Source organism: Columba livia, chromosome 27, assembly GCF_036013475.1.
Source record: "Columba livia isolate bColLiv1 breed racing homer chromosome 27, bColLiv1.pat.W.v2, whole genome shotgun sequence".
Taxonomy (NCBI): Eukaryota; Metazoa; Chordata; class Aves; order Columbiformes; family Columbidae; genus Columba; species Columba livia.
The window spans coordinates 1,782,472-1,808,052 of NC_088628.1; the positions used below are offsets into that span (position 1 = coordinate 1,782,472).

At 54.1% G+C, this 25,581-nt stretch overlaps 2 protein-coding genes across 6 annotated transcripts; one reads left to right on the plus strand and one right to left on the minus strand.

The window, feature by feature from the left end:
* Positions 1–5: 5 nt before the first annotated feature.
* Positions 6–14,992, plus strand: LOC102096511 (scaffold attachment factor B1). Of its 3 annotated transcripts, XM_065042195.1 has the most exons (21): positions 6–563; positions 2,441–2,528; positions 2,654–2,718; positions 2,807–3,085; positions 3,415–3,477; positions 4,609–4,636; positions 5,596–6,094; positions 6,517–6,566; positions 7,083–7,183; positions 7,612–7,761; positions 7,861–7,961; positions 8,455–8,600; positions 9,589–9,677; positions 10,201–10,337; positions 10,752–11,045; positions 11,576–11,713; positions 12,477–12,516; positions 13,223–13,335; positions 14,044–14,156; positions 14,349–14,415; positions 14,617–14,992. In XM_065042195.1, exons 1-21 carry the CDS (start codon positions 168–170, stop codon positions 14,729–14,731), a joined length of 3,072 nt encoding a protein of 1,023 aa, XP_064898267.1. In that variant the 5' UTR covers positions 6–167; the 3' UTR covers positions 14,732–14,992. The 3 variants fall into 3 exon arrangements, 2 of the variants coding, with proteins under 2 accessions (XP_064898267.1, XP_064898269.1); XM_065042197.1 differs by lacking the exon at positions 2,807–3,085; XR_010468231.1 differs by lacking the exon at positions 14,044–14,156 and having other exon boundaries at positions 8–563.
* Positions 14,993–15,875: 883 nt separating this feature from the next.
* Positions 15,876–25,537, minus strand: ANKRD24 (ankyrin repeat domain 24). 3 transcript variants are annotated; one of them, XM_065042198.1, is made up of 19 exons: positions 24,938–25,532; positions 22,225–22,355; positions 22,064–22,152; positions 21,691–21,755; positions 21,475–21,532; positions 21,324–21,394; positions 20,488–20,594; positions 20,228–20,415; positions 19,770–19,798; positions 19,576–19,668; positions 19,340–19,444; positions 19,209–19,253; positions 19,014–19,112; positions 18,872–18,944; positions 18,671–18,792; positions 17,426–18,589; positions 16,483–16,620; positions 16,326–16,391; positions 15,876–16,146 (listed from the first exon to the last, which is right to left on the minus strand). In XM_065042198.1, the coding sequence occupies exons 1-19, from the start codon at positions 25,277–25,279 to the stop codon at positions 16,069–16,071; spliced, it is 3,063 nt and encodes a 1,020-aa protein (XP_064898270.1). In that variant the 5' UTR covers positions 25,280–25,532; the 3' UTR covers positions 15,876–16,068. The 3 variants fall into 3 exon arrangements, with proteins under 3 accessions (XP_064898270.1, XP_064898272.1, XP_064898271.1); XM_065042200.1 differs by lacking the exon at positions 24,938–25,532 and adding an exon at positions 23,406–23,594; XM_065042199.1 differs by lacking the exon at positions 16,483–16,620 and having other exon boundaries at positions 24,938–25,537.
* Positions 25,538–25,581: the final 44 nt, after the last annotated feature.

The following is a 25,581-nucleotide window of genomic DNA, read 5'->3' on the forward strand; positions in this document are numbered from 1 at the left end:
GAGAGGGCGTGGCTTGGGAGGGAATTTGAGTGACAACTCTCGCGCAGGCGCGGAAAGCGTCTCGTGCGCCCGGCGGCGGCTCGCGAGCTCTTGCGCATGCGCCCCAGGGCCGAAACCGGCTGCGGTTGCGCAGTTGTGCGGTGCGGGAGTGAGGTGAAGTAGTGCGCATGCGCAGGAGCGCCAGCGCTGAGGGGTTTAGGCGCGCATGTCGCTCGGGCCCGCGTGCGGGCTGCGCCTCCTCCGCTCCGCTCCCCTCCCCCTTTCTCTCCGCCGCGTTTCGGTTTCGCCACCATTTTGTGCCGCAGCCGCCGCTCCCCGCCGCGGTTTTCACCCCGCCTCGCTCCGTGCGTGCGAGTCCAAACGACGGCCTCATGGCGGACAGCCAGCCAGCGGCCGCGCAGGGAGAATCCCCGTCCCTGGGCGGGTCTGGAGTCCCCGGCTCGGAGCCCGAGAACCGGCGGCGGCTGAGTGACCTACGGGTGATAGACCTGCGGGCCGAGCTCAAGCGGCGCAGTTTGGACAGCGGTGGGAACAAGAGCGTCCTCCTGCAGCGGCTCCGGAAGGTGAGCGGGGGGCGGGGGGGGGCGGCACCGGCGCCTGCGCGGCTGCTCCCGCCCGCGCTGCTGCGGAAAATGGCGCCGGGGGCCGGGGCAGCGGGGCCGCGGGCGGCTCGGGGGGCGTTCTGGGGGGCCCGCCGCGCTCAGCGGGAGTTCCGTGGGCCCCACCGGCGTCCTCGGCCGCCCCAGGCTCGCCCTGGGTAGGAGTCCCCGCGCACTGAGCTGCTCTCCGTGAAGCTGCAAATGCTGTGATTAAGTTATAACAGACATATCCATCATTAACCAGTTGGCACTATCAGTGCTCTCTGCCCACCTGCAAAACGAGGGGATGTTTTTTCACGTTTTAGATCCTTCTGCATGACAAGAGTGGGACGGAAAATTAAGTGATAAATTATTTAGAAGAAGAGCTTGGTTTATATTTAACTAATAATTAATAGATGTGAGTAAGAAACTAAACAGTTATGGCTAACATCAGAACTTATTTCTTAGTCTAGATGTCAAAATTTTCAAAAATGGTAATGCTAGGTATTGGGCACAGAGTGGCTGCAGAGCAGTCGGGCAGAAAGGGACCTGGGGGACTAATGGACAGGAAGCTCAACATGAGCCAACAGTGTGCCCAGGTGGCCAAGAAGGCCAATGGTGTCCTGTCCTGTATCCAAAAGAGCGTGGTCAGCAGGACAAGGGCAGTGATCCTTCCCCTGTGCTCTGCACTGGGGAGGCCACACCTGGAGTGTTGTGTTCAGTTCTGGGCCCCTCAGCTCAGGAAAGAGATTGAAGTGCTGGAGCGGGTCCAGAGAAGAGCAACAAGACTGGGGAAGGGACTTGAGCACAAGACCCATGGGGAGAGGCTGAGGGAGCTGGGCTTGTTTAGTCTGGAGAAGAGGAGGCTTAGAGCTGAGCTCAGCACTCTCCAGAACTACCTGAAGGGCAGTTCTAGCCAGGTGGGGATTGGGCTCTTCTCCCAGGCATCAGCAATAGGACAAGGGGCCATGGGCTTCAACTCTGCCAGGGGAAATTGAGGCTGGAGATGAGAAAGCAATTCTTTGCAGAGAGAGTGGTCAGGATTGGAATGGCTGCCCAGGGAGGTGCTGGACTCACCGGCCCTGGAGGTTTTGAAACTGAGATTGGCCATGGCACTTAGTGCCGTGATCTGGTCAATGGGCTGGAGTTGGACCAAGGCTTGGACTGGGTGAGCTCTGAGGGCTTTTCCAACCCAGTCCATTCTGTGATTCTGTGATTAATGATGTGGATGTAAGCAATGGAAGAGCATCCAGTCTTTGGAGCGCTGATGGAGGATGATGCCCAGAGCTCCCCAGCGCTGTTAAAATAAAGAATGCCACTTAACAGCGTCATTGATGCTGAGTTTATTTCTGCGTTTCACCCACCGGCGCGCCTGGAGCTGCACGACACGGGCCATTCGCACCACTGGGGTTTGTGCCGTGCACTGGGCTCCTGGATTTACAGCTCTCTGTCGTCTCCTCGGCTTTTTGCTGCGTGTTTGTCTGTTACCCACCTCTCTACCGTCTTCATCAGGATGGTTTTATGTTAGCAGCGTGTGAACTACCCCCGTTGAACTGATGTTTGTCTCCTAGAGGCGAGGTTCTTACCCTCCGGTGGCCGTGCGCTGCTGCGAGTGCTGTGGGATGGACTTTTTTATGTGTAGGTAAAGCCCATGACCGCTTTCAAAAAACTTTACACCCACACGTTATGATTTCCCGCGTGATCTTTGGTTCATGTTCAGGTTGCTGGTGTCTAATTCAAAGCGCTTAGATTCTTGGTTTGGTATTTCTTCTGCTCTTGATGTCCAGCTCTTAAACTCAACAGAAATGCGCAAATGGAGTTTTTATGTCTGTCTTGATCTCTTTATTTTTTCCCCTTGCTAGGCTATTGAGGAGGAAGGGGGGAATCCTGATGAAATTCCAGTGGTTTCAGAAAATATCATGAAGAAAACACCAAAAAGAAGCAGCAAAGGTACAGGGCACTTAGAGAGGTTCTCCGCCCCTCTCTTCCAACTCTGATGGAAAACCCAATAAAAACAAACTTGAAGGTTGCATGTTGTTACTTTCTTTTCGTTCTAACGGTGGTAATGTTGCCAGGACGTAGAGCAGATGAAGACGGAGGAGAAGATAACGGCCTGGAAGAGGATTCGGGAGATGGACAGGTACGTACGGCTGCGTTTGAAGCCAAGTAATGATAGCACCGCTTTCCAGTCACAATCACTATTATATATACTTTTTTTCTTTTTACAGGAGGATATTGAAGCAAGTTTGGATAACTTGCAGGATATTGACATGATGGATATTAGTGTGTTAGATGAAGCTGAAATAGATAATGGCAATGCAGTAGATTGCGGAGAGGATTACAGTGCTGATAATATTCTTGACTCACTGTCTGATAGTAAAGAAAATGCTGATGCAGCAGTGAAAGAACTTCCCGATCAGCCTACAGAATGTGCTGTAGGTGACTTGGAGGCATCCCCACAGTTTTCAGAGATTAAAGAAGAACCAAGAGAAATACCAGTAGTGATGGTATGCATCTCTTCTGTGTGTGGAATCAGATTCTTTTTTCTTTTTTTTTTTAATTAAATAGCAAAACAGTATACCTATCTTTAAAAGATTTTTGTGAGCTGACAAACTTATTGGAGACGTAACATGGAAGCTTGTGCAGGTGGTGGGGATCGGGAAAAGGCTCGAGGTGCACTGGGCAGGTTTTACCCCTGTTGGCTGTTTTGGATGCTAGATATACTTGCTTAATGTCAGTTGTCAGTGAAAATAAAATATTCCATTTCTCATACAGGTTTCATTCACAATAGCATTTTGTGTTAGATGACAAAGCGTCTTCCTTTTACTTTTTAAAGGTACAGGTCGAAGATGTCGGAAACAGTTTAGATGCTTCTTCATCTGATTTAACCATAGTAAAGGTAGGTCATAACCCATTTTTTTTACAAACAAAAAGGCATAATCAATGCTATATAAACTGTACGCTAAACCAGTATATGAACAGGTAGTAGCCAGTGAGTGCATTCTTACTCTGCAAAGAACAACAAGTAATGCCTCTCTAATTTAATCATACAGACAAAGATCTAGATCTATCTCTGAGGTCATATATGTAGGATGTATAGTGAGTTTGGGTGGTAGGTTTGATTCTTTTTATCTTTTTATCTGTTATACAAATGAACTCGGTGCCTTACATTCTATTTAACTCCCATTAAAAATGCACCTACCCTGTGTTGACAAGAGAGCTGGAACTGCTCCGTTCCTGACACTTTGGCCACAACAACCCCCTGCAGCGCTCCAGGCTGGGCACAGAGTGGCTGCAGAGCAGTCAGGCAGAAAGGGACCTGGGGGACTAATGGACAGGAAGCTCAACATGAGCCAACAGTGTGCCCAAGGTGGCCAAGAAGGCCAATGGTGTCCTGTCCTGTATCCAAACCAGCGTGGTCAGCAGGACAAGGGCAGTGATCCTTCCCCTGTGCTCTGCATTGGGGAGGCCACACCTGGAGTGTTGTGTTCAGTTCTGGGCCCCTCAGGTCAGGAAAGAGATTGAAGTGCTGGAGCGGGTCCAGAGAAGAGCAACAAGACTGGGGAAGGGACTTGAACACAAGACCCATGGGGAGAGGCTGAGGGAGCTGGGCTTGTTTAGTCTGGAGAAGAGGAGGCTCAGAGCTGAGCTCAGCACTCTCTAGAACTACCTGAAGGGCAGTTCTAGCCAGGTGGGGATTGGGCTCTTCTCCCAGGCATCAGCAATAGGACAAGGGGCCATGGGCTTCAACTCTGCCAGGGGAAATTGAGGCTGGAGATGAGAAAGCAATTCTCTGCAGAGAGAGTGGTCAGGCATTGGAATGGCTGCCCAGGGAGGTGCTGGACTCACCGGCCCTGGAGGTTTTGAAACTGAGATTGGCCATGGCACTTAGTGCCATGATCTAGTCAATGGGCTGGAGTTGGACCAAGGCTTGGACTGGATGAGCTCTGAGGGCTTTTCCAACCCAGCCCATTCTGTGATTCTTAAGAAATAGTGACGTTTCTCCTTTTTAAAATCTCTTTTGTTGCAGGATCTTGAAGAGTTACCTTTGGAGCCAGGTACTGTGGTGGGCTTTATTTTGTTTGGTTGGTTTTGTCTAAATGGAAAAAAAAATCCTGAGCATTGAAGCAGTTTCATTCTTCATTTAATTCTTTCTGTGGCCCTGTGGGTTTTTTGTGTGGTTTTTATTTATTTACTTTTTCTTTTTTAATGCATTACTGTAGTATACATTATTATGGTGCACAATCCAGGTCATGCAGGGTCATAGAGATTGGAAACCCTGTCATATCACCAGATCTGTGAATAAGTGCTTTTTGAAAAGATGTCTTTGATGTGATGAAATGGTTCTGTAGAGCTATTGCCTACAGTGGAGTTAAGGAATGGCCCTTAAAGATGTGAAGGTTCTGAAAACAGATCTTGTGATATCACACTGTACTGTAGTTCTATGGATATAAATAGAGGAGCGTAGGTAATAAAAAGCTCTGGCACAGAACACAAGTTAAAGAGTGACTGGATACAGAAGAAGGAATTCACTGTCATCCCAGGAATTTTCGACAGATCCTATTCGCTTTCTGGACTGCAAACACTCTCACGCACCATCAGAAGATGCCCAGTTCTCATGTTGGACTGTCCGCTCTAAAAGGATTTCACAGAGATTTAAAAATTGAACCCTCAGTGCCTTGGTACGTTCAGTTCAGCGTCTCGGACTCTGGAAGCTAACTAGAGAAGAAACAGCTGAACCGTTTGCTGAAGAATATCCAGGAACAGCCAGAAGGTTTTTGTTAAGTCTGGGGGCATTTTTCTTGCCTGTTAACACTGTAGGGCTGGTTTGGTAGTTTGTCAGACAGCAGGTAGCGCGGTACTTTTCACACTGTGTACACTTAGGGTTTTCCAATCTCTGTGTAGCTTAGCAGTTCTCTTGGTGTTAGTGTGGCAGCCATGCCAGTTCCACATTTGTGATTGCTGTATTTCCCTGGTGATTAAATCTTGTGCCATTCTATTCCTGTTAAATCCGTAGAAAATGAGAAAATACTCGACATTTTGGGGGAAACTTGTAAATCTGAAGGACTTAACGAAGAAAGTTCCGAAGCGGAGCGGCCACATGCGCAGGAAGCGAGTAACGCGGTGCCAGGCAAGAGGCTGGCGGAGGAAGAGGACGCTCTTGCTGCCGCTCAGGTGGAGGAAGATGCTTTAGATTTGGACAGCAAATCGGCACAAGCTTTGGCAAGGAAGGAAGCAAAGCGTTTAGTTGTAGCGAAAGGGGAGACAAGTGAACAGCCAGTAGAGGAAGAGAAACCGGACTGTGGCTCTTTAGTGGTAGAGACCCCAAGCGATCAGAGTAGCAAACGCTCCCAAGGCCTGGAAGCCTCTAGTGGGGGAACAGCGGCCAAAGGCGCAGGTCCCGAGGGCCAAGAAGGCCAAGAAGATGCGAAGAAAACAGAAGACAAAGCTAATTCTGAGGAACCCCCTGCTACTAAAGAGTCCTCAGCCAGTGAGGGCGGTGATCAGAAAAAGAGGTTTGTTTTTTCTCCGTTCTAGACCAGATGCTATCTTTTTTCATTGGTCGTTAAGTGATGCGCATAAGCTGTTTCCTTCAATTGGCCACCGAGACTGATGAAATTGTAGCCTATTCCTAAAGAGTCTGTTTGATTTCTTCATGTGCAGATATTTTTTTCTAAACACAGAGGGTTTGATTTCCTTCCTTCCTCAACCTTCAAAGGTTGTTTCCTTAAATTACTCTTATTTCTGTCATCCACAAAACAGAATTGTCTATGTAAGGATACAAATCCCATATTTCCTGTCACTCTTCTATAAATTTGGAAAGACAGTGTTTATTTCAGAGCTAATTTACTGGTAGGTATCCAATTTTAGTGCATAATCTAGAATTAACGTTCTTTTTGCGTCTGGTCGGCTGAGTAATGTGGTGTTTTGTCTTTAGCCCTGTGGAGGAGGACAGAGATACAAAGATAATCTCAAAAGATGACAAAGGTATGTTTATTAAAAAGAAATAAAAGTACAAATGACTTGGAAAAAATATGTTATGGGGTCAAATTTACCCATTACTTGTGAGTCAATGATAGCAAGTGAGCATTCAATGGAGCAAATGGAGTAATAGTTCTGCTTGCTTTTTGACTTGCATTGCTTATTATTTGTGTCCTGTTAATTTGCTCAGCATGCGTATGTTTTCACTCTAATAGTTATATTGGATCCCATTGGCTTCCCGAATGGTAATGGGCACTGGCAAGACCAGGATTTGTCTGACAAATCTTACCAGATGCCTAAATCTCTAGGTTGATGCTGCGTGTGGTTTGGCCTGTTCATTCTGTCAACCCTCAATGCAGTTGTAACATAAAACCTTCCGAGCATGAATTGTACATTTCAGTTTATGCAACTTGTGTAACCTTTTTAGCTGACAAAGTCAGTGGGGTTTCTAGGGTGATCACCTTTTCCCTGTTGCATTCTTGTGTTACACCGGCTTTTATGTTTGGTGGTTTTGTTCCTTAGGCCGTGCGGGTGGTGGCTCTGGCAGGAATCTGTGGGTCAGTGGCCTCTCCTCCTCTACTAGAGCCACTGACTTGAAGAATCTTTTCAGCAAGTATGGAAAGGTACGGAGCGGGTGTGTAAATTAATTAAGCGTTTTATTAATTGAAAAGGATTACCTTAAATTTAGCTCTTATTTTTCCTAATGAATAACTGGGTAGGCTAAGCACGTAGCTTTGTTTTGTTCTTTTGAAACCGCATCCGAAAGCAGCACGCTTCATAAAGAAGGTTGAAATGGAAAGGGAGTGGATAGAAATCCAGAATTCAGAGTGTCCCAGGCAGATATCTGTGAAAATGAGACAATTCTTGACAGGAGAGACCGGTGGCCTCTCGTCTAGTGCACTGTAGTCTAACTGTACATCTTGGGTGTCCAACGGTAGTTAATGAACCAAACGGTTCCATTTCAAGGGGTGGCCATTGGAGAAATCTCATCTTTGAGGGCAGTTTTCTGGTTTTTGGTGCTAGCAAACACACAGTCATGTTTTTCCCGAAGGTGGTCGGTGCGAAAGTGGTGACGAACGCTCGCAGCCCTGGCGCTCGCTGCTACGGCTTCGTTACCATGTCGACATCGGAAGAAGCCACTAAGTGTATTAATCACCTCCACAGGACAGAGCTGCATGGAAAAATGATTTCTGTGGAAAAGGTAAGTGGTAGCTGCTCTACGACAGCGCAATGAAAACAGAACCGTGCGAGCTCCATGTCTTGTCTCTTATTATGGAAATATTTCTGGCTGAAATTCTAGGCAAAAAATGAACCAGCTGGGAAAAAGCCATCAGACAAAAAGGAAGGTGAAACAAAGAAGGAAAAAGACAGGCACCATTCTGCAGAATCCAAATTGGAGAAGTAAAGTGCTTTTTGTATCTTTTCCATGTTTAAAATGCAAATGTGACCAAAGCTAACAGTAATTGTAATACATCTCAATTTGCTGCTTTATACTGCATCTGAAATAGGGGTAGTACTTGAAAATATAACATTTGCAGTAAGTGCGTCTTAATTGACCCACTGTTCAGAAATAGAGAGTTCACCAGTGTTTAGTATCAAAACTTGTCTGTTATATCGTGAGACACCAAATCAACTTGTTGCTGGGTGAAGCATCATTTTGATCAGAGTCGTTTGTCCTCTGATTTGACACCGGCTTAGTCTGCTCTTGGAACTAACAAGTATTTCTGGGATTTAGTGTGTTGTTTTGATGGGCTGTTTGAGTGGTTGGTATATTTTGGAGGGTTTTTGTGGTGCTGTTGGTTTGGTGGGTTTTTTTTCTTGGCATAGTTGGCCTGACCAGAGTGCTTATTTAGCACTGTTGTCAGGTTCTTATTAAAGCAAAGTTTACCTCTAGGTCTGTTGGTGTTAAGAAGGAGGAGAAGATGGATAAAAAAGATGATGTTAAGAAATCAGAAAAAGATGGAAAAGATGAAAAAGAAGGAAAAGAGAAAGATGAACAAAAGGCCGGATCCTCCGATAGATCCAGGGCAAGCAAATCAGGTACTTGTAGCTGCCTTTCAGAAATGTTTTCAAGGATATTGTTTATAAAAGCCCTTCAGCTTCTGCAAACCTCGGAGTTCACAGAATCCCAGAACGTCAGGGGTTGGAAGGGACCTGGAAAGCTCATCCAGTGCAATCCCCCCATGGAGCAGGAACACCCAGATGAGGTTACACAGGAAGGTGTCCAGGCGGGTTGAAATGTCTGCACAGAAGGAGACTCCACAACCCCCTGGGCAGCCTGGGCCAGGCTCTGCCACCCTCACCCCAACAAGTTTCTTCTCAAATTTAAGTGGAACCTCCTGTGTTCCAGTTTGAACCCATTGCCCCTTGTCCTGTCACTGGTTGTCACCAGAAGAGCCTGGCTCCATCCTCCTGACACTCCCCCTTTCCATATTGATCCCCAGGAATGAGTCCCCCCTCAGTCTCCTCTTGTCCAGCTCCAGAGCCCCAGCTCCCTCAGCCTTTCCTCACCCGGGAGATGCTCCACTCCCTTCAGCATCTTTGTTGCCCTGTGCTGGACTCTCTCCAGCAGTTCCCCGTTCCCTGCCTGTAGCACCAGTCCTGTAGCCAGTTGTTTACAGACTGAATTTTTCTATTCCCTCCCATGTCATCACCCAAAACTGGAAGGAGGGAAGAGAAAATCACTTGGGCCCCAGACTCTTTTACCATCCATCCCAAGTTCTTACCAGATGTGATTCAGAATTCAGTAAAAAGAGCATGAGGCATGCTTAGGAATACAGAGGTTTTCCTGTTGAACAAAAACTGTTGCCCTGCCAGAAAACACTCACATAGTTTCTGATCGCTCTGCTGCCCTCATGCCCAACTTGGCCAAATCCTGACAAGCTATTTGAATCATGAATGTATTCTTCCGTAAGTATAAAACCTCAACAAAATAATTTACTGCTTAGTATCTTGACAGTTCTAAGTCTCACAGGAATGTTTGAATGTCTTGCATATAATTTATGCTCAGATGTATTTTGTTTTCTAGCAAGTCGAGGAACTGAAAGGACAGTGGTAATGGATAAATCTAAAGGAGAACCAGTTATTAGTGTGAAAACCTCTACATCAAAAGAGAGGGTAAGTACAACTTTCAGAGAAGCCTTTGTGTAATAAAATAGATGTCAAATAGCTGTATATGCATGTAGCTGAAGGGTTTTTTTGCCTTGCATATTGGGAACAGTTACCCTTTTATCACTTTTCAGAAAGCGTTAGGGTGTTAATGATGCTGCAAAGGTAAATGTTTATGCGTCACCTTCTTTATAGTTTTTGTCGCTGCTGCCCTAGTTGAAGAAGTAGAATTGCAGTTGGAAAATGGTGCTAAGATGACGTGTTTCCCTGGCGTGCAGTGTGGTGACCTTTGCAGTGGTGTGTCGTTTGCCACCAGTGTGAGCCAGTTCGTGTGCCCCTAGACTTTATATATTTAAACTCTTTACAAGCTCTCGTCCAATTTAGGGTCCTGTTCCCCAACCTACTTTTCCATGGAATTCCAACATTATTTACCTCTGTAGTCTGTTTTGTTCAGGTTGGCACAAGATAGACCTAGGAATTTCAGCTCAAAATGCACAGCGTTCAGCTAACATATTGTTTTGATTTAACGCAGAGTACAAAAAGCCAGGATCGGAAGTCTGAGAGCAAAGAAAAACAAGACATTTTATCATTTGATAAAATCAAAGAGCAGCGAGAACGTGAACGTCAGAGACAGAGGGAGCGAGAAATCAGGGAAACGGAAAGGCGCCGGTGAGTTTTGCCAGTTCTGCTCTAAACTTTGAATGGAATTTGTTTCTATTTATCTGGGTTTTGAACAGACTCCATAGTAGTGTCATGCTGGCCCTCCAACGTCAGGATCTTAGATCAGTCTGATACAAATCTGTTGATAGAACGGATATAATGCGCATTTATGAATGTTTTTACTACTGAAATCAATCTTCTCCAAGCCTGTGCTCCTCAGGAGCCTTGTTGAGTAACAGCTTTTGTAGGTGCTTTTTCACAGCTGACTAGAGTAGGTGTGATTTAGTTCACACTTAAGTAGTGGGAAGAACACAGAAACTTTAAAAAGGGGGGGCAGGGACAAACCCCACCCAAAACAAAGAAGCAATTAAGCTTAGACTTAAGAGTCTCAGTTGAAAATGAAATATCTCTTTTTTCAATTAGAGAGAGAGAGCGGCGAGAACGAGAACAACGTCTTCAGGCCATTCACGAGCGGGATGAAAGGCAGAGGCTCCAGAGGGAGCGAGAACGACTGGAATTTCAAAGGCAGCGTCTTGACAGAGAGCGCTTGGAGAGGGAGAGACTGGAGAGAGAGCGAATGCACATCGAGCAGGAAAGGCGGCGGGAGCAGGAGCGGATCCAGCGCGAGAGGGAAGAGCTGCGGCGGCAGCAGGAGCAGCTGCGCTACGAACAGGAGCGGCGCTCGGCCATGAGGAGGCCCTACGATCCTGACGGCAGGTAACAGCCACTATGAGACTCCAAACCCTTCGGCCACATCCAGTTACAAACAGCACATTCTAAAGTTGCATAAATTGTGAGTAGTCTGGCTGAAGCAGTTGGGGAGCTCACAACTGAAAGAGTATTTCCATGTTGCTTTTATCACTTTAATATCAATCTTGAGAAAAAGCAGATGTCGTACTTGTGTAGCTATCAGCACAACTTTGTTACAGCAGGTTTAAAATTCTTGGTTCCCAAAGAGGGGTGACCGAGAGTAGAAATTCTGCGTATCGACTCCAAAGCAGGATTGCTGTCAGGAACAGATACTTATTCTCTTCTCACATCAGCACATATTGAGATTAAGCTTTTTGTATAGTGTTGATACACCTGGCTTCCTCTGAAACTGAACCGCAATGCCTGCCTAACACACAAGAGCTTTGAATTATAGATCAAAAACAATTGGATGATTGGATTGAATGAGGTTGGATACTAAGAGAGCAGGAAAGGAAGATTGTTTTGAGATTACTACTAATTGTGACCTGTTTTTGCAGACGAGATGACCTGTACTGGCCAGAGGCGAAGCGAATGGCGATGGATGACAGGTATCATTCTGAGTTCAGTCGTCAGGATCGCTTCCATGACTTCGACCACAGGGATCGCGGCCGATACCAAGATCACTGTTTGGACAGGTCAGCAAGGCGGTGTCTTTTCTCCCTATACCGTTACAGAAATTAGATGTCTTTGCGGCTTACCTAATGGCTTGAAGGATGCCAAAAGAAGAAGAGTGAGAAAAATTACCTTTGTGCATTTCTCGTGTCTAATTTTATATGTGTGTGCAAATCCTGGGCTTCCACCCTTTACGGACATCTCGGAAAGAGGCTGCATAAAGATAAGCCGAGTCTTAGCGCAGTCTGCTGTGATGCAGAGGGAGATCCTACAGATCCTCTCGAGATGTATGGAAATCTGATTTATGCATCCCTAAGATTTAGCCATTTCCTTTGGCTTTAAAACGTCCTTTACTTTCACCTTTGCAGCCTGGCTAACATAGATTTCTAGTTGCACAGAATGCAAAAATACTTTGTGTAGTGCTATTGAGACTTCTCGCTTTGCTCTCAGAGGGTCTTTGGAAAAAAATGCTGCTTAGCTTTGCTTGTAACTCATTTCTGATCTGGTGGGTTCACTCCGTTTCTCCTTTGGCACCATCAAATACCTGACCGGCCTTCTGGTCCCCTGCTTACCCATATTACAGTCATAGATGTTACTTTGATCTCTTTCTATGCTATGAAACAAGAACTCATGTCAACATCTTACCACTAAAGAGACAGCGGCAATCAGACTTACAGACTAATACAAATTAAAGGAAAAAGATAAATTCTCATGCGTTATTTCATAAAGACGTTGGAGTGATGATTACTGTGGTGACTGAACTGCCACTTCTCTTTTTTGTTCCAGAAGAGATGGTTCGAGAGGAATACCAGATCGAGATGGGCAGGTGGGTTATACCCAAACAACAGCTTCAGTTAAAAAGCCAAAAAACATAACCCCGAAGTGCAAAACACACAAGCGTGCGTGCTACCTGGTTCTTAAATGCAACCGCCGCCAGGTTTAAACTGAGCAGATGTTTGAGCCGTACCTGATTTTGTACATGAATGTGCAGAACATAAGTTATTAAACTTGCTAGAGGTTGGGGCGGGGGAACCTCCGAGCAGTGGGAGCTGCGGTACGGCAGGTCTTCAGGCTGGTGTGTGGCAATTGAAATTTGTCTGGACTGTGTTCAGAGGTGGTTACTGTGCTGTCTCATCACTGGCAAGGGGTCCCTTGTCTAACGTTTATCTAAATGGTTTATAGAAAATAACTGATGTGAAATCAGTACCTTTCCTTTCTGGAGAGAGCTGGGAATAGGGCCAGAAAGGAAGCCTTAAAACCACTCTGCCAAGCCAAAAAACCCCCCCCACCCCCCAAAAAAAAACCTCCAAAGAAAAAAAACCCCACAATGAAAACCACCAAAACAACACAAAACCAAAGCGAACTGTGAACTGCGCACAGCAGTACCAATGGAACCAGGACAAAACGAGACGACTACTTTCTTCTTTTCTGACAGCTTCTAGAAAGGCAGCCTTTGAGGAACTGAATTTTTGCAATCCTAAAATAAACCCTGCATTGATTCTTAGCACGGGTCTCCACCCTTTGCCTTCCAGCATTACCCGGACGAACGCCACGGAGGCCCCGACCGTCACTCCCGCGATAGCTGGGGCGGCTACGGCTCCGACAGAAGAATGAGCGAAGGAAGAGGGATTCCCCCCCAGCCGCGGTTAGTGCAGATAACATAAGGGAAGGGATTTGTTGGTTCTTAAAATACTAACATTCCGTGGACCTTTGAAGGTGACAGCAGAAGCAGTTGAACAAGTGTGAATCCTGTCTCCAAGGGATTAGCACGTGTAGCTCCGCTGCACAGAACAGAGCGTTGTAGTGAGTAAAGACGTGCTGCTCAGTTAGCTCAGCGCGTAACTCTGGTTCTCTTCTAAATAAGTTTATTTTCTGCAGGTGAGATTGAAATGCTCCGGTAATGCCTGCAGAAGTCCCGTTTGTGGCTAGCGGTCAGGTTTTAAGGATCAAAATCTCCGCAGCAGTGAGCTGTGTGGAACGGAGACTCTTCTGGAATCAGAGCAGCTTCTCTTTAAACCAGCCAGTCGTGCTAGGTGTCTAATGTTCAGTTCTTCCTAAATGCACCAGACGAAGGAATCGTGGTCAACAAATTGCTCCCTATTTAACTAGTACATTGCAACACTAATTATGTCTCTGTAGATCAGAAAGAGACGAGCTTTATTCTGCAAAGGATGCTGTTCAGCGCGTTTCTTGTTTCTCTTTGACCGGTTTTTAATGCAATGATTCAGTGGCTATAGATACAGCTTGATTAACCGCTTGATACACTTGTGTATGGGGTACGGTGTTTGGCTTTACCCTGTGGTGCTAAACAGATAAGGGACACACCTAGAAGATGTTCTTTTATTTTTTTAAGAGATGGACGTGACTGGGGAGATCATGGTCGAAAGTTAGAGGGGCATCAAGATCGTTCATGGCAGGGAAATGTGGCTGGAGGAGTGATGGGACGGGATCATGAGAGATGGCAAGGTACACTTGCTGCTTACCAGTGTGATCGCGTTTTATTCTATGAATTACTGCTGCCGAATGAGCGATAGTTAAAATCCCTATGGAGCTTTAACAGCGTTACTGAGAAAGCCAATAAAATTCTGGGGAAAAGGTGTTGTTTTTTTATAGGAAAACATCAAGTTGGCTTTTTATTCTTCTTTTTCTTTAAATTAGGTGGTGATAGAAGCATGCCTGGTCAGTCAGGACCAGGCCATGTGATGAACCGAGGAGGGATGTCGGGGTAAGAAGCTTTGTCAGAGCGCTTATGTTTTTATAATAGTTGAGCTGTCTAAAAGCAGAAATCCCTGTGAAAAACGCTGCTTTCAGCTTCTACATAATTACGGATTGGCAAGTAGGAAAAAACACTAAGCAAACCTCTAGTCTCCCCGTCCTGGCGCTGTTGACTTTTCGGGTGGTTTTCAGTTGTTCTGGTCTGTTCCAGGCGCGGAGGCTTCGCTGGGACGCAGAGCCCGGGGGGGCCCGGCGGCCTCCAGGTGTTCGCTGCCCCGGACCGGACGGACAGACCGACCGAGCCGCGTTTCACCCGCCGATACTGACACCGCTGTACTATACCTATAGATACGTTATTTTTTAATGCCGTAAGACAAGGGTGAATTCGATTAACCGGAGCCACCTCGAATGTGTGATCGCAAACAGCGAGACTGCTGCCGTGTTGTGGCCAAATGTTACATCAACCGGTCTGTTTGGTTTCTTTTTATTGTAATAAACGTGTTCTTGGTCAAACATCACTTCAAGTTTCTGTTAATGAAACATTCCGTTTTTCAAAAATAATAATAAAACCAGTTTACAGCTACTGATTTCTTGTTTCCAGTGTCTTTGGCAACGTACCTCTCAGGAGCAGCTGAGGCGGCAGCGACGAGGCGCCTTGGGGGGGCGTGAGGACCCTGTGACAGTGTGAACCTGCACGTCCTTCTCTTGCATTGGAGGGGTTTGTGTTTATTTCTCCACCGGTTGTTACACCATAAATCAGTACGAGTGGAAAACCCGGTTCGGTTCTCAGGTAACAATGGCGACGCTGGGGCGGGAGGAGCCGGCAGCGCGCGGCCCGCCCTGCGCATGCGCGAACGCGCTCTGCGGCACTGGCGGGAACGGCGCGGGCGCCGCGTTGCGCATGTGCGAACAGCGCCGCCTGGCGGTGCCGCCGCGTAGCGCCCCGCTTGGACCGGGCTTAGCGCTGTCCCCGAGTCCCCCAGTGCCCCACAAACCGCCGTCCCAGCTGCCCCAGTCCCTCCTGGTCCTACGGGCCCCCATACCGTTGTCCCCATCGTCCCCGGTGCTGTTGTTTTGGGAACACTGCAGGCAGGTGTCAGAAAAGCCACCGCCCAAAGCCACTCATGTCAGGGACACTCAGCTGCCCCGTTCTAGGGACCTGTGGGAACAGGGGACAGCAGGGGTACCGCAGCCACAGAGGGGACACAGAGACACCCCAAAGCTCACCTTAGGCAGGCAACAAGCTCCAAACAGAGCTGATTAAAAGAAACCAACTACAAACGGGTTTTATCCAAAATTACATTATGCAATGCAGGTTCAGATACCAGTGAGGAGTTAACTATGACACAACCACCTCAAACTCCAGGGGATCAGATCCCAAAATTCCAGAGTGATGATGTCCCCAGCTCCATCAACCTCACCCCAGCCCCCTGTGTCCATCCTCATCCCCCCCAGGGACGAACCATCGTGTTGGTGTGAATATAAACACTTTATTGCTGCTGTGCTGGGCTGTGGGGGCAGCAGGGCTGCGGGTGTATGTGCCAGTGACAGGGTGATCCCCAAGATGCAAAGGGGTGTAGAAGGTGCTGTCACAGGCCTGTCCCCTCCATCGTGTCACCAGCTGTGCCACCGAGCTCTGCGGTGCGGCCGTGCTGGCGGGGGCTCATCTGCTCTGCTCCTGCAGCCGCTGCATCCGCAGGATCTGGCACAGGAGCCGCTGCACGTCCTCGTCCATGTGGCCCTGGGGTGGAGGGAACATTGGTGGGGACATCGGAGGGGACAACAGGGAGACTCTGCATGGCCTGAGCGCCTCTGGGTTGGCACCTGGATCCAGCCCCTCGCTGCCTCCCACCGACATGTGGCTGGCTGGTGCCCCACACCAGTGTCCCCAGTTCCCCCACAGCCGTGTCCCCATCTCACCTGCACCGCATAGAGCAGGTGGCTCCGGTACAGCGTCACCACCTTACTGTGCTGCGTCTCTGTCTCCTGCGAGAGAGCGAGCGGGTTTAAGCACGGGGCTAGGGGCCTGCGGAGCCCAGAACCCACCAGGTGATGGCCACAAGCCCCCGGTACCCACCACCAGCTTCTCCTCCAGTGCACGGATCCTGGCCTGGAGCGCTGCGGTGTCGGGGGGTGACTGCGGGGGTCCCCGGGGCTCGGGGAGGGCGTTCAGAGCTTCCTTCAGCCTGAAGACCTCCTTAGAGAGCTCCGTGATCTGCACAGAGGTTACGGGGACCCCTCAAGCCCCAGCTCCCCTGGGTCCCCCCATGGCCGTACCCGCTGTCACCCACGGGGTGGCCCATGAGTAGAGGCAGAGCAGGGGCTTTCCCACCCCCCCAACTTCTGCCCCCAATTTCAGTCTCAGCTTGGGGAGGAAAAAAGGGGAAGAGCAGCAAAAGTCTGCAGGTGTCTGTGTGTGCGCTGATGTGTGCAAGCGTGCACCTGGAGAACAGGAGCTGAGGGGAGACCTTGCTCTCTACAGCCAACAGAAAGGAGCTTGGAGCCGGGGGGTCGGGCTCTGCTCCCCAGGAACAAGCACCAGGAGCAGAGGAAACGGCCTCAAGTTGCGCCAGGGGAGGTTGAGGTTGGATGTGGGAACAATTTCTTCCCCAAAGGGCTGTGGGGCATTGGAACAGGCTGCCCAGGGCAGTGCTGGAGTCACCAGCCCTGGATGGTTGGACAGACAGACATGAGGTTCTCAGGACATGGGGCAGTGCTGGGGGTGGGGAACAGTTGGACTTGATCTTGAGGGTCTTTTCAACCAAAACAGTTCTGTTATTCCATGGTCTACGTGATGTGCAGGTGTGTGAAAGTGTGCACAATCACGTGCAGTTGTGTGTGAGCACGCGTGTGGGTGTACACTGCGCACCGTGTGTGTACATAGACACGTGTGAGTGTGCGCACAGCTGTGCGAACACGTGTTTGCAGCCGCATCTCCCCCGCAACCCAGTGAGCTCAGCTCACCCGCGCAGCACCCAGGCCACAATTTCCAACACTGACACCCCCACCCCGTCCCCTACCTTCCTGTCCCTGTCCCTGACCAGCCGCGCTGAGTCCTCGGCGTGCCCGTGGAGCTCCCGCAGCCGCCGCGCCTCGTCCTGCGCCTCCGCCAGCTGCTTCTGCGCGGCGCCCAGCCGCTCCTCGGCCGCCTGCCGCTCGCTCTTCATGAACAGCGCCTGCCGCTGCACCCTGAACACCTCCTCGCACGTCTTCTCGTGCCGCCGCGACAGCTCCTCCAGCCGCTGCGCCAGCGCCGCCGCCTCGGCCCGCAGCCCGGCCTGCGCCGCCTCGTGCTCCCCGCGCGGCACGGCCGCCGCCAGCTCGGCCTCCAGCTGCGCGGCCTCGCGCCCCTTGGCCTCCGCCGCCGCCTCCAGCTCGGCCGCGCGCTCCCGCAGCGCCTGCGCCTGCCGCTCCAGCTGCGCCGTGGCGCGGTCGTGCTCCTCGCGCGACACCCGGCCCTCCGCCTCCGCCTGCGCCCGCCGCAGCCGCGCCAGCGCCTCCTCGTGCTCCTGCCGCCCCACCGGCCGCGCCGCCAGCTGCTCCCGCAGGCTGCCCAGCTCGGCCTCCCGGCGCCCCAGTGTCTCCCGCAGCCGGCCCAGCTGCGCCGTCACCTCCTCCTGCTGCCGCACCAGCTCCGCCACCCGCCGCTCCAGCGCCCCCGGCTCGGCACCGCCCGCCGCCTTCCAGTCCTTGGCCTTGGCCTCCAGCTCCCGCCGCAGCGCCTCCGCCTCGGCCTCCGCCCGCCCGCAGCGCTCCAGCAAGGCCTCCTTCTCCCTCGACGCCTCCTCCAGGGAGGCCCCCAGGGAGGCCGCGGCCTCCGCCGCCTCCAGACGCGCCTGCAGCTCCTTCACCCGCTGCTCCCGCTCCTCCAGCGCCGCCCGCGCCTCCGCCAGCTCCGCACCGGCCTCCGAGGACAAGGTCTGCGGCTGCGGCCCCTGCAGCTCGCCCAGCGCCGCCTTGCACTCGCCCCAGCTCCACACCGGCTGTGCCTCGCTCCCCTCCGTCTGCCCCGAGGCTCCGTCCTGCCCAGCGGCCTCGTCCCCCTTGGCCGTGCCCCGCGGCGGCTCCGAGCGCTGCGCCCGCAGCCGCTCCAGCTCACGCTGGAGAGCGCGGTAGAGGCTGCCGGGCACCACGTCCCCCGGGCTGGACGGGTTGCTCTCGTCCCGCTCGTAGTTCTCCAGCACCTGAAAAGGGGACAGTGAGGCCACCAAGGGCCAGGGGACAGGCGTGGAGAGGGACAGACAGACAGACAGATGGGGACTTGCCTGTATTTTCTCCCTCAGCTCCTTGTTCTGCACGGTGAGGGACTGCACCTGCCCCTGCAGCGTGGCCAGCAGCTCCTCAGCCGAGGGGCTCAGCGTCTTCTTGGAGAGCAGCAGCTCTGCCCCTGTGGGTGCCGTGTCACCCACGTCCCCACTTGCTGCCACCAACCCCACAGGGCCATTGGGAGGCCGGCAGGACCCTACCTGGGAACTCGAGTGGGTCTCCCTCCTCGTCCTGCAGCGTCTCGATGTCATAGCTCGTGTTTTCCTTCTCGTTCTGGGGTGCAGAGCGGTGTCACCCCCGCACACCCCAGCCCGCCGCACTGCCAGCTGCCACCCCACCTACCTCCAGCGAGGACAAGCGGCTCCGCAGAGCCTCCACCTCCTTGCCCAGCTGCTCCTTCTCTCCATCCCGCGCCGCCAGCTTCTCCTCCAGCTCCTGGATCTGTGGGGCAGGACATGGGGTCCCCTTTGCTGCCACCGGAGTCCCCACGGCATCCCCAGCACCAGGACCCACCCGTGACCTCTGCACCAGCCTCACCTGCTTCTCCATGGAGCGCAGGGAGCCCTCGTCCAGCTCTGCCCGCTAGCGGGACACAGAGAGAAAACAGGGAGGGATAACTGCTGTCCCCATCCCTCCCACCCCTAGGGACGCGGTGGCATTGCTGGCACCTCCCGTCTCTGCTTCTCCTGCTGCTCCAAGCCCCGGATCTTCTGCAAGAACTGGGCCCGCTCCTGCCGCAGCCGCACGATCTCCTCGTAGGCGTCCCGGTCCTCCTGCGCGGGAGGAAAAGACCCCCAAGATCATGGAGTCCAACCATTCTCCAAGCTCCTCTCAGGCAGTTCAGAGATCAGAAGGTCTCCCCTCAGCTCCTGTTCTCCAGCTGAACCCCCCAGGTCCCTCTCACCTGGCTGGGGGTGCCCAGCGGGGGCAGAGGCGCCTTCCTCTTCCTCGGGGTGTTGCTCTTCTCCCTGGCAGATGACTGGCTGGGCGAAGATGTCTGCGGAGGCACCGGGGCAGAGGGGACATCACATTGGTGTGGCACCGCTCCTTCCTGACCCCCTGTCACCCTGGGGGTGGTGGCAGCCAGGCAGCCCTTACCTGGGACGTCTGCTCAGGCGACTCCTCTTCTGTGGGGCAGGGCAGGAGGAAAGAGAAATGCGGGGAGGTTTAGGGGAGGGTGGGGGTGGGCACAGCGGGGGACACGTGCGTGCACAGGGGGACACACGGACAGACAAATATGCGGAAATACTTGATGTGTGACCGCAGGGACACACGTGTGTGCAGACACACATACAGACACGCTGGCTGGTACACATGTGTGAGCACGTGTGTGCAAGCATGTGCAAGATGCTGAGACAGGCAAGCGAGGCTCAGCACCACCTCCCAGCTCTCGGCTGGTCAAAGCCCAGGCAAAAGCAACCCCAGCATGCGGGAAAAGGGGCTGTGAGCCCCCCAGCCTTGCTCAGCCTCTTCCAGCCCTGCCCCACATCACCCCAAGGGTGAGACCCCCACTGTGGGTCTGGAGAAGGAGCCCCGGGGTGGCACGGCGGCCTCACCGCTGGCCCAGGACCGGCGCTGAGCAGCCTCTTGCAGGAAGTGCTGGATGAGCGCGTTGCCCGTGGCCAGGCTGTAGTGAGCGGCGTCGTGACCCGTGGAGTCCACCACGGCCACCCGGGCGCCGGCGTTGACCAGCACCTCCACCGTCTCCACGCTGCCGTTCTCGCAGGCCACCATCAAGGCCGTCCTGAGCAGAGGTGACAGCGCTTGTTCTGTCTGTCCGCCCGTCCGTCCCCCGTCCCCACCCGCGCAGACTCACCTCCCCTGCAGGTCCCGGCTGTTGACGGCCGCGCCGCGGTGCAGCAGGTACCGGCACAGCTCCGAGTGGCTCATCTTGGCGGCAAGGATGAGCGGCGTGGAGCCGTCCTGGGCAGGGTCGGGTGAGGATGCGCAGACAAGGCTCAGATCCCCCCGCGGAGCACCCTGCTCCCGTTATCTCCCAGGCCGCCACGTCCCATTTCATGTTTTCACTCCGGGAACCCCAACTGCTCTGTTTCCACCCCAGAAGCTGCTCCATTTCCACCCCAGGAACTGCTGCGTTTCCGCCCCAGGAACTGCTCCATTTCCACCCCAGGAACTGCTGCGTTTCCACCCCAGGAACTGCTCCATTTCCACCCCAGGAACTGCTGCATTTCCACCCCAGGAACTCCTGCGTTTCCGCCCCAGGAACTGCTCCATTTCCACCCCAGAAGCTGCTCTATTTCCACCCCAGGAACTGCTCCATTTCCACCCCAGGAACTGCTCCATTTCCACCCCAGGAACTGCTCCATTTCCACCCCAGAAGCTGCTCTATTTCCACCCCAGGAACTGCTCCGTTTCCACCCCAGGAACTGCTGCGTTTCCACCCCAGGAACTGCTCCATTTCCACCCCAGAAGCTGCTCTATTTCCACCCCAGGAACTGCTCCATTTCCACCCCAGGAACTGCTGTGTTTTCACCCCAGGAACTGCTCCATTTCCACCCCAGGAACTGCTCTGTTTCCACCCCAGAAGCAGCTCCGTTTCCACCCCAGAAGCTGCTGCGTTTCCGAGCAGCCCCCGCCTGTCCCCGTGCTGCTCCGCGCAGCGCAGCAGGGCGAGGAGCAGAGGGACCTCACCTTGTCCTTGACGTTCAAGGGAGCCTTGAAATCGCAGAGGATCTCGGAGCACGAGATGCAGCCGCTGACCGCTGGGGAGAAGGACAGAGGCTGAGCGCTCTGCTCCCCGCGGGGACGGGCGCAGGACGGGGCTGGCACTGTCCCCACTCACCTGCGTGGTGCAGCGCGGTGCGGCCGCTGCCGTCGGCCACGTCCACGGGGCAGGAGGCCTGAGGAAGAGAGCCTGGGTTACAGGGGCACAGACAGACAGACAGACACGGTGAAGGGACACGCGGGTGCTGGGCAGCCCTGCTGGTGAGGGACGGGAGTCGAAGGGCACAGAGGACACGGTGCTATTGCTGCATCCTCCCCGCTGCCAGCGCCGTACCTGCAGGAGCTTGCTGACGCACTGGGGGTGGCCGTGCTTGGATGCCAGGTGCAGAGCAGTGTAACCTGAGGAGAGGGACAGACGGACGGCTCAGAGGACAGACAATGGGTCTGTGGCAGAGGGGACCGGCTGGGGGACAGACAGATGGATGGACACACCAGAGGATCGCCTAGATGGGGGCTGAATGGTTATGGAACATCTCCAGCAGCACCATCGGTTGGTGCTTGAGTCCCTGTAGGAAGCTGGGACAATTTCCAGCCCCCATAGGTGTGGCTGTCCTCTTTGTCCCCTCAACACCTGCCATCAAGGTGGGAACAACCAGGGTGTCTGGTCCCTGGTGTTCGCCGGGGGCGTGTGGTGGCCGTGCCCTCACCCGAGCTGTCCTTGGTCATGGCATCCACGCCGTGAGCCAGCATGGCCTCCAAACAGTCCACGTTCCCCCGCATGGCGGCCAGGTGGAACCTGCAGCAACAACAAGGGTCATTGGACCAGCCCTGTGTCACCGGCGTCCCAGGGACGTGGGCCGGCACTTACGCGGATTTGCCCTCCGAGTCCAACTTGGTGGCCACCAGGCCCTTCCGGACGAGGAGAGATGTCACCCTCCCGGCATCATTGTAGTCCACGGCTTGCAGGAGCTTCTCATCGTTCTTGGTCCAGTCCTGGCTCTGCGATGACAAGAATCACAGAATAGTTTGGGTGGGAAGGGACCTTCAAAGCTCATCTAGTCCAGCCCCCCGCAGTGAGCAGGGACCCATGGAATCATTTTGGGTGGAAGAGACCCTTAAGATCATCGAGTCCAACCATAACCTAACTCTGCCACTAACCCGTGTCCCTAAGAACCTCATCTACGCGTCAGGTTGCTCAGGGCCCACAGAAGTGGCTGTGACAGATGTGCTGGCCCCAGGTACTTTTAACTGGGGGGCTGACTGGGGCGAGGATCCCCTGCAGCACCCCGCCAGTTTGCAGCTCACAGACCTCATTTACAGAGCTGCCCCTGTTTACCTGTGGACAGGTAGGGTTTGGGAGCGAGCCTACCCCAGGGTTTGCCTCTGTCACCCTGAAGACCCCGATGTGACACAGCCAGCACCCAGGGGGTCCCTGAGCCCCATGGCTGCCCAGCTCTCCTCACCAAGCCTGTTCCCAGCCCTGCTTTGCTCCACACCAAGGCCGAGCTCAGCTGGCAGCGACATCAGGTCCCCCGGGACGGCTCCAGCCTCCCTGGGACACACGGGACACAACATGACCCCCTCCCGGGGCTGGATGTGGAGCTTGCTGACCCAAGGTCCTGCATGTCCCCATCCCGAGGCGGTGACCCACCGTGGGACAGGACCAGCATGGGGATCGCCCTGCAGCTGGTGACAACAAACCAGCACTCGCTGCAGCCGTGACAGCAGGAAATGGATGTCACCTTTGGGAGCCGCATCCTGCCCCTCGCCAGCCTGCTGCTGGTGCCAGGCGTGGGACCTGTGTCACCGTGTCCCCTGCAAGCCCCTCCGGCTCTGCGGGACCAGGGGATAAACCAGCCTCCCAGGGTTACTGGGCAAACTGGGAGGGTGGTGCCCGCTCCCCCCCACGCCCTTGTCATGCAAGGACAAAGTGGGTTGAAGAGGATGCAGCGGAGCCCCGGGATGGGGACCCCAGGTGGGGTGGGGGTGACACATCTTACCCCGCAGGACGTCACTAAAGGGGAGCGGAGATGGAGGACGGGGACGTACCGCGAAGGAGGCGGCGGCGCAGAGGCAGATCTGCTTCATGGTGCTGAGGAGCAGGCGGCGGGCAGCCATGCACCCCCTGCCCCCCGCCCGGGGCTCTGCGCTGGGGACCCCAACGCCCGGCTGGGTCCAGCATCGCTGCCCGGGGGGGCCGGGCGGTGCCGCAGTGGGAGCCGGACCCGCCTCTCTTCATCCCTCCCTCCATCCCTCCTCCATCCCTCCCTCCATCCCTCCTCCTTCCCCTCCTTCCCTCCCTCCTCAGCATCCACAGCTCCAGGCAGCCCCGCGTCCCGCCGGCGGAGCAGGGACCGAGGTCCCAGTGAGGGACCAGCAGCCAGACTGGTCACAGTTATATCGGGAGGGCTTGCGGGGGAGGAGCAGCTTTGCCACACCACGCACCCCCAAACCAAGGGGATGAGCATCCTCCTGCCACCCAGATCCTGCACCCCGAGGAGGGGAACGTGGGACCCCCTGCCCTGCCCTGGGAGGCACAGATTACCCCCCCACCCCAGCCCTGGGGCCAAGGGAGGGGTAGGACCCCCTGCCTGCAACTTCTTCCCAAGGAGGGAACACCAAAATTCAAAGGGTGTCTGGATGACCCCAGGGGCGACACGACAGCAAGAGCCTCCCACACGTCCCCATTCGCAAAGTGTCCAGTACAGTGTGGGGAAACTGAGGCGCAGAGCACCCCAAGCAGGGCAGGCCACAGGCTCCATGTGGGGGCCTTCGATGTGTGCCCGTGTGTCCCCAAACACGTGTCCCCAGTGCTGCCATGGGCTCTGGGACAGCACTGTCACCCTCTGCCCGGTGTGCAGGATGGCGAGAGCCCGCGGCCCCGTGCCAGGCCGGTGCTGAATAATTGAGGAGCATTGACATGTGGGCTCTGCTGGCTGTGGCAGCTGGAAAACTGGCAGCTGTCCCCAGGGAGGGGACAGGAGGGGACCCAGGACTCGCTTCCATCTCCCCGGTGCTGCCTTTTTCCCTTTGCTGTGCCCCGCTCCCACCGCCGGCCCTGGGAGCACCCTTGGGTGCACTGGGAGCTCAGTCCCGCCGGCCAGGGTGGCCGTGCTGACCTCCGCGGGGCTGCTGTCCCCATGCGAGCAGCCACTCCACGTCCCGGGGGAGATCTCCATGTCCCTGTGGCACTGGGGACATCCTGGGGCAGACCCCCCATGTCTTCACGCCCCTGTGAAATTTGGGACATCCTGGGGCAGGTTCCTGTGTCCTTGTGAAATTTGGAACATCCCTGGCAGGTTCCCATGGACATGCTGGGGCAGATCCCCACAAACGTCCCTGTCAGGTCCCCACGGACAGCCCAGGGCAGGTCCCCATGACCCTGTGACAACGGGGATGTCCTGGGGAAGACCCCCATGTCCTCATGTCCCTGTTTGATTTGGGACACCCCATGCAGGTCCCCATGACATCCCAGGGCAGGTGCCCATGTCCCCATGGACATCCCAGGGCAGGTCCTGGTGTCCCTGTGAAATCTGGGACGTCCCAGGGCAGGTCCCCATGTCTCTGGAGACAGCACTCACGTCCGCCTTCTTGAACTTGGCCTTCAGGCTCTTCATGGCAGCTCCAGCCGCAGCCCCGCAGCGCCTGGACGGGGGAGGCCGTGCTCGGGGGTCTCTCCTGCAGCGCTGTCGGCTCAGCCGCCCCCAGACCCGCCGCTCCCGAGCCCCGTCCCTGCCGGCTGCGTCTCCCACCGGCCGCGGTGACCGGAGACAGGGGGACCAGGCGCGGAGGAGTTGGGTTACGGCCGGGCTGCGGTTACAGCTGGCAGCGCTGGGCAGGCGGGGGGGCCGGGGGGACCAGCCCCGTTTGGGGTGGGGGGTCCCTGACATGCCCAGGGAGAGGGAGGTGGGGGGACATGGCATGGAGAGGGGTCTAGTGGCAGCAGCATTGGGCTCCCTGGCCCTGTCTGGAATGTGTAGAGAGCACGGGGCACGGTTGTGTTGTCAGACTGACCCAAAAATGAAAGGATTTATGAATCCTGAGGTTAGAGATTGCGGACAGGAGTTACTCTTTTAAGCGGTAATGACAACGGTTGAGCCCCGACCTGCTGGCACCCCCTGCCCTTCCCTGGCACCCCCTGCCCTTGCCGGCACCCATAGCCGTTTCTGGGACCCCCTGCCCGTGTTGGCACCCCCTCCCTCGGCGTGGCACCCCCTGCACTTCC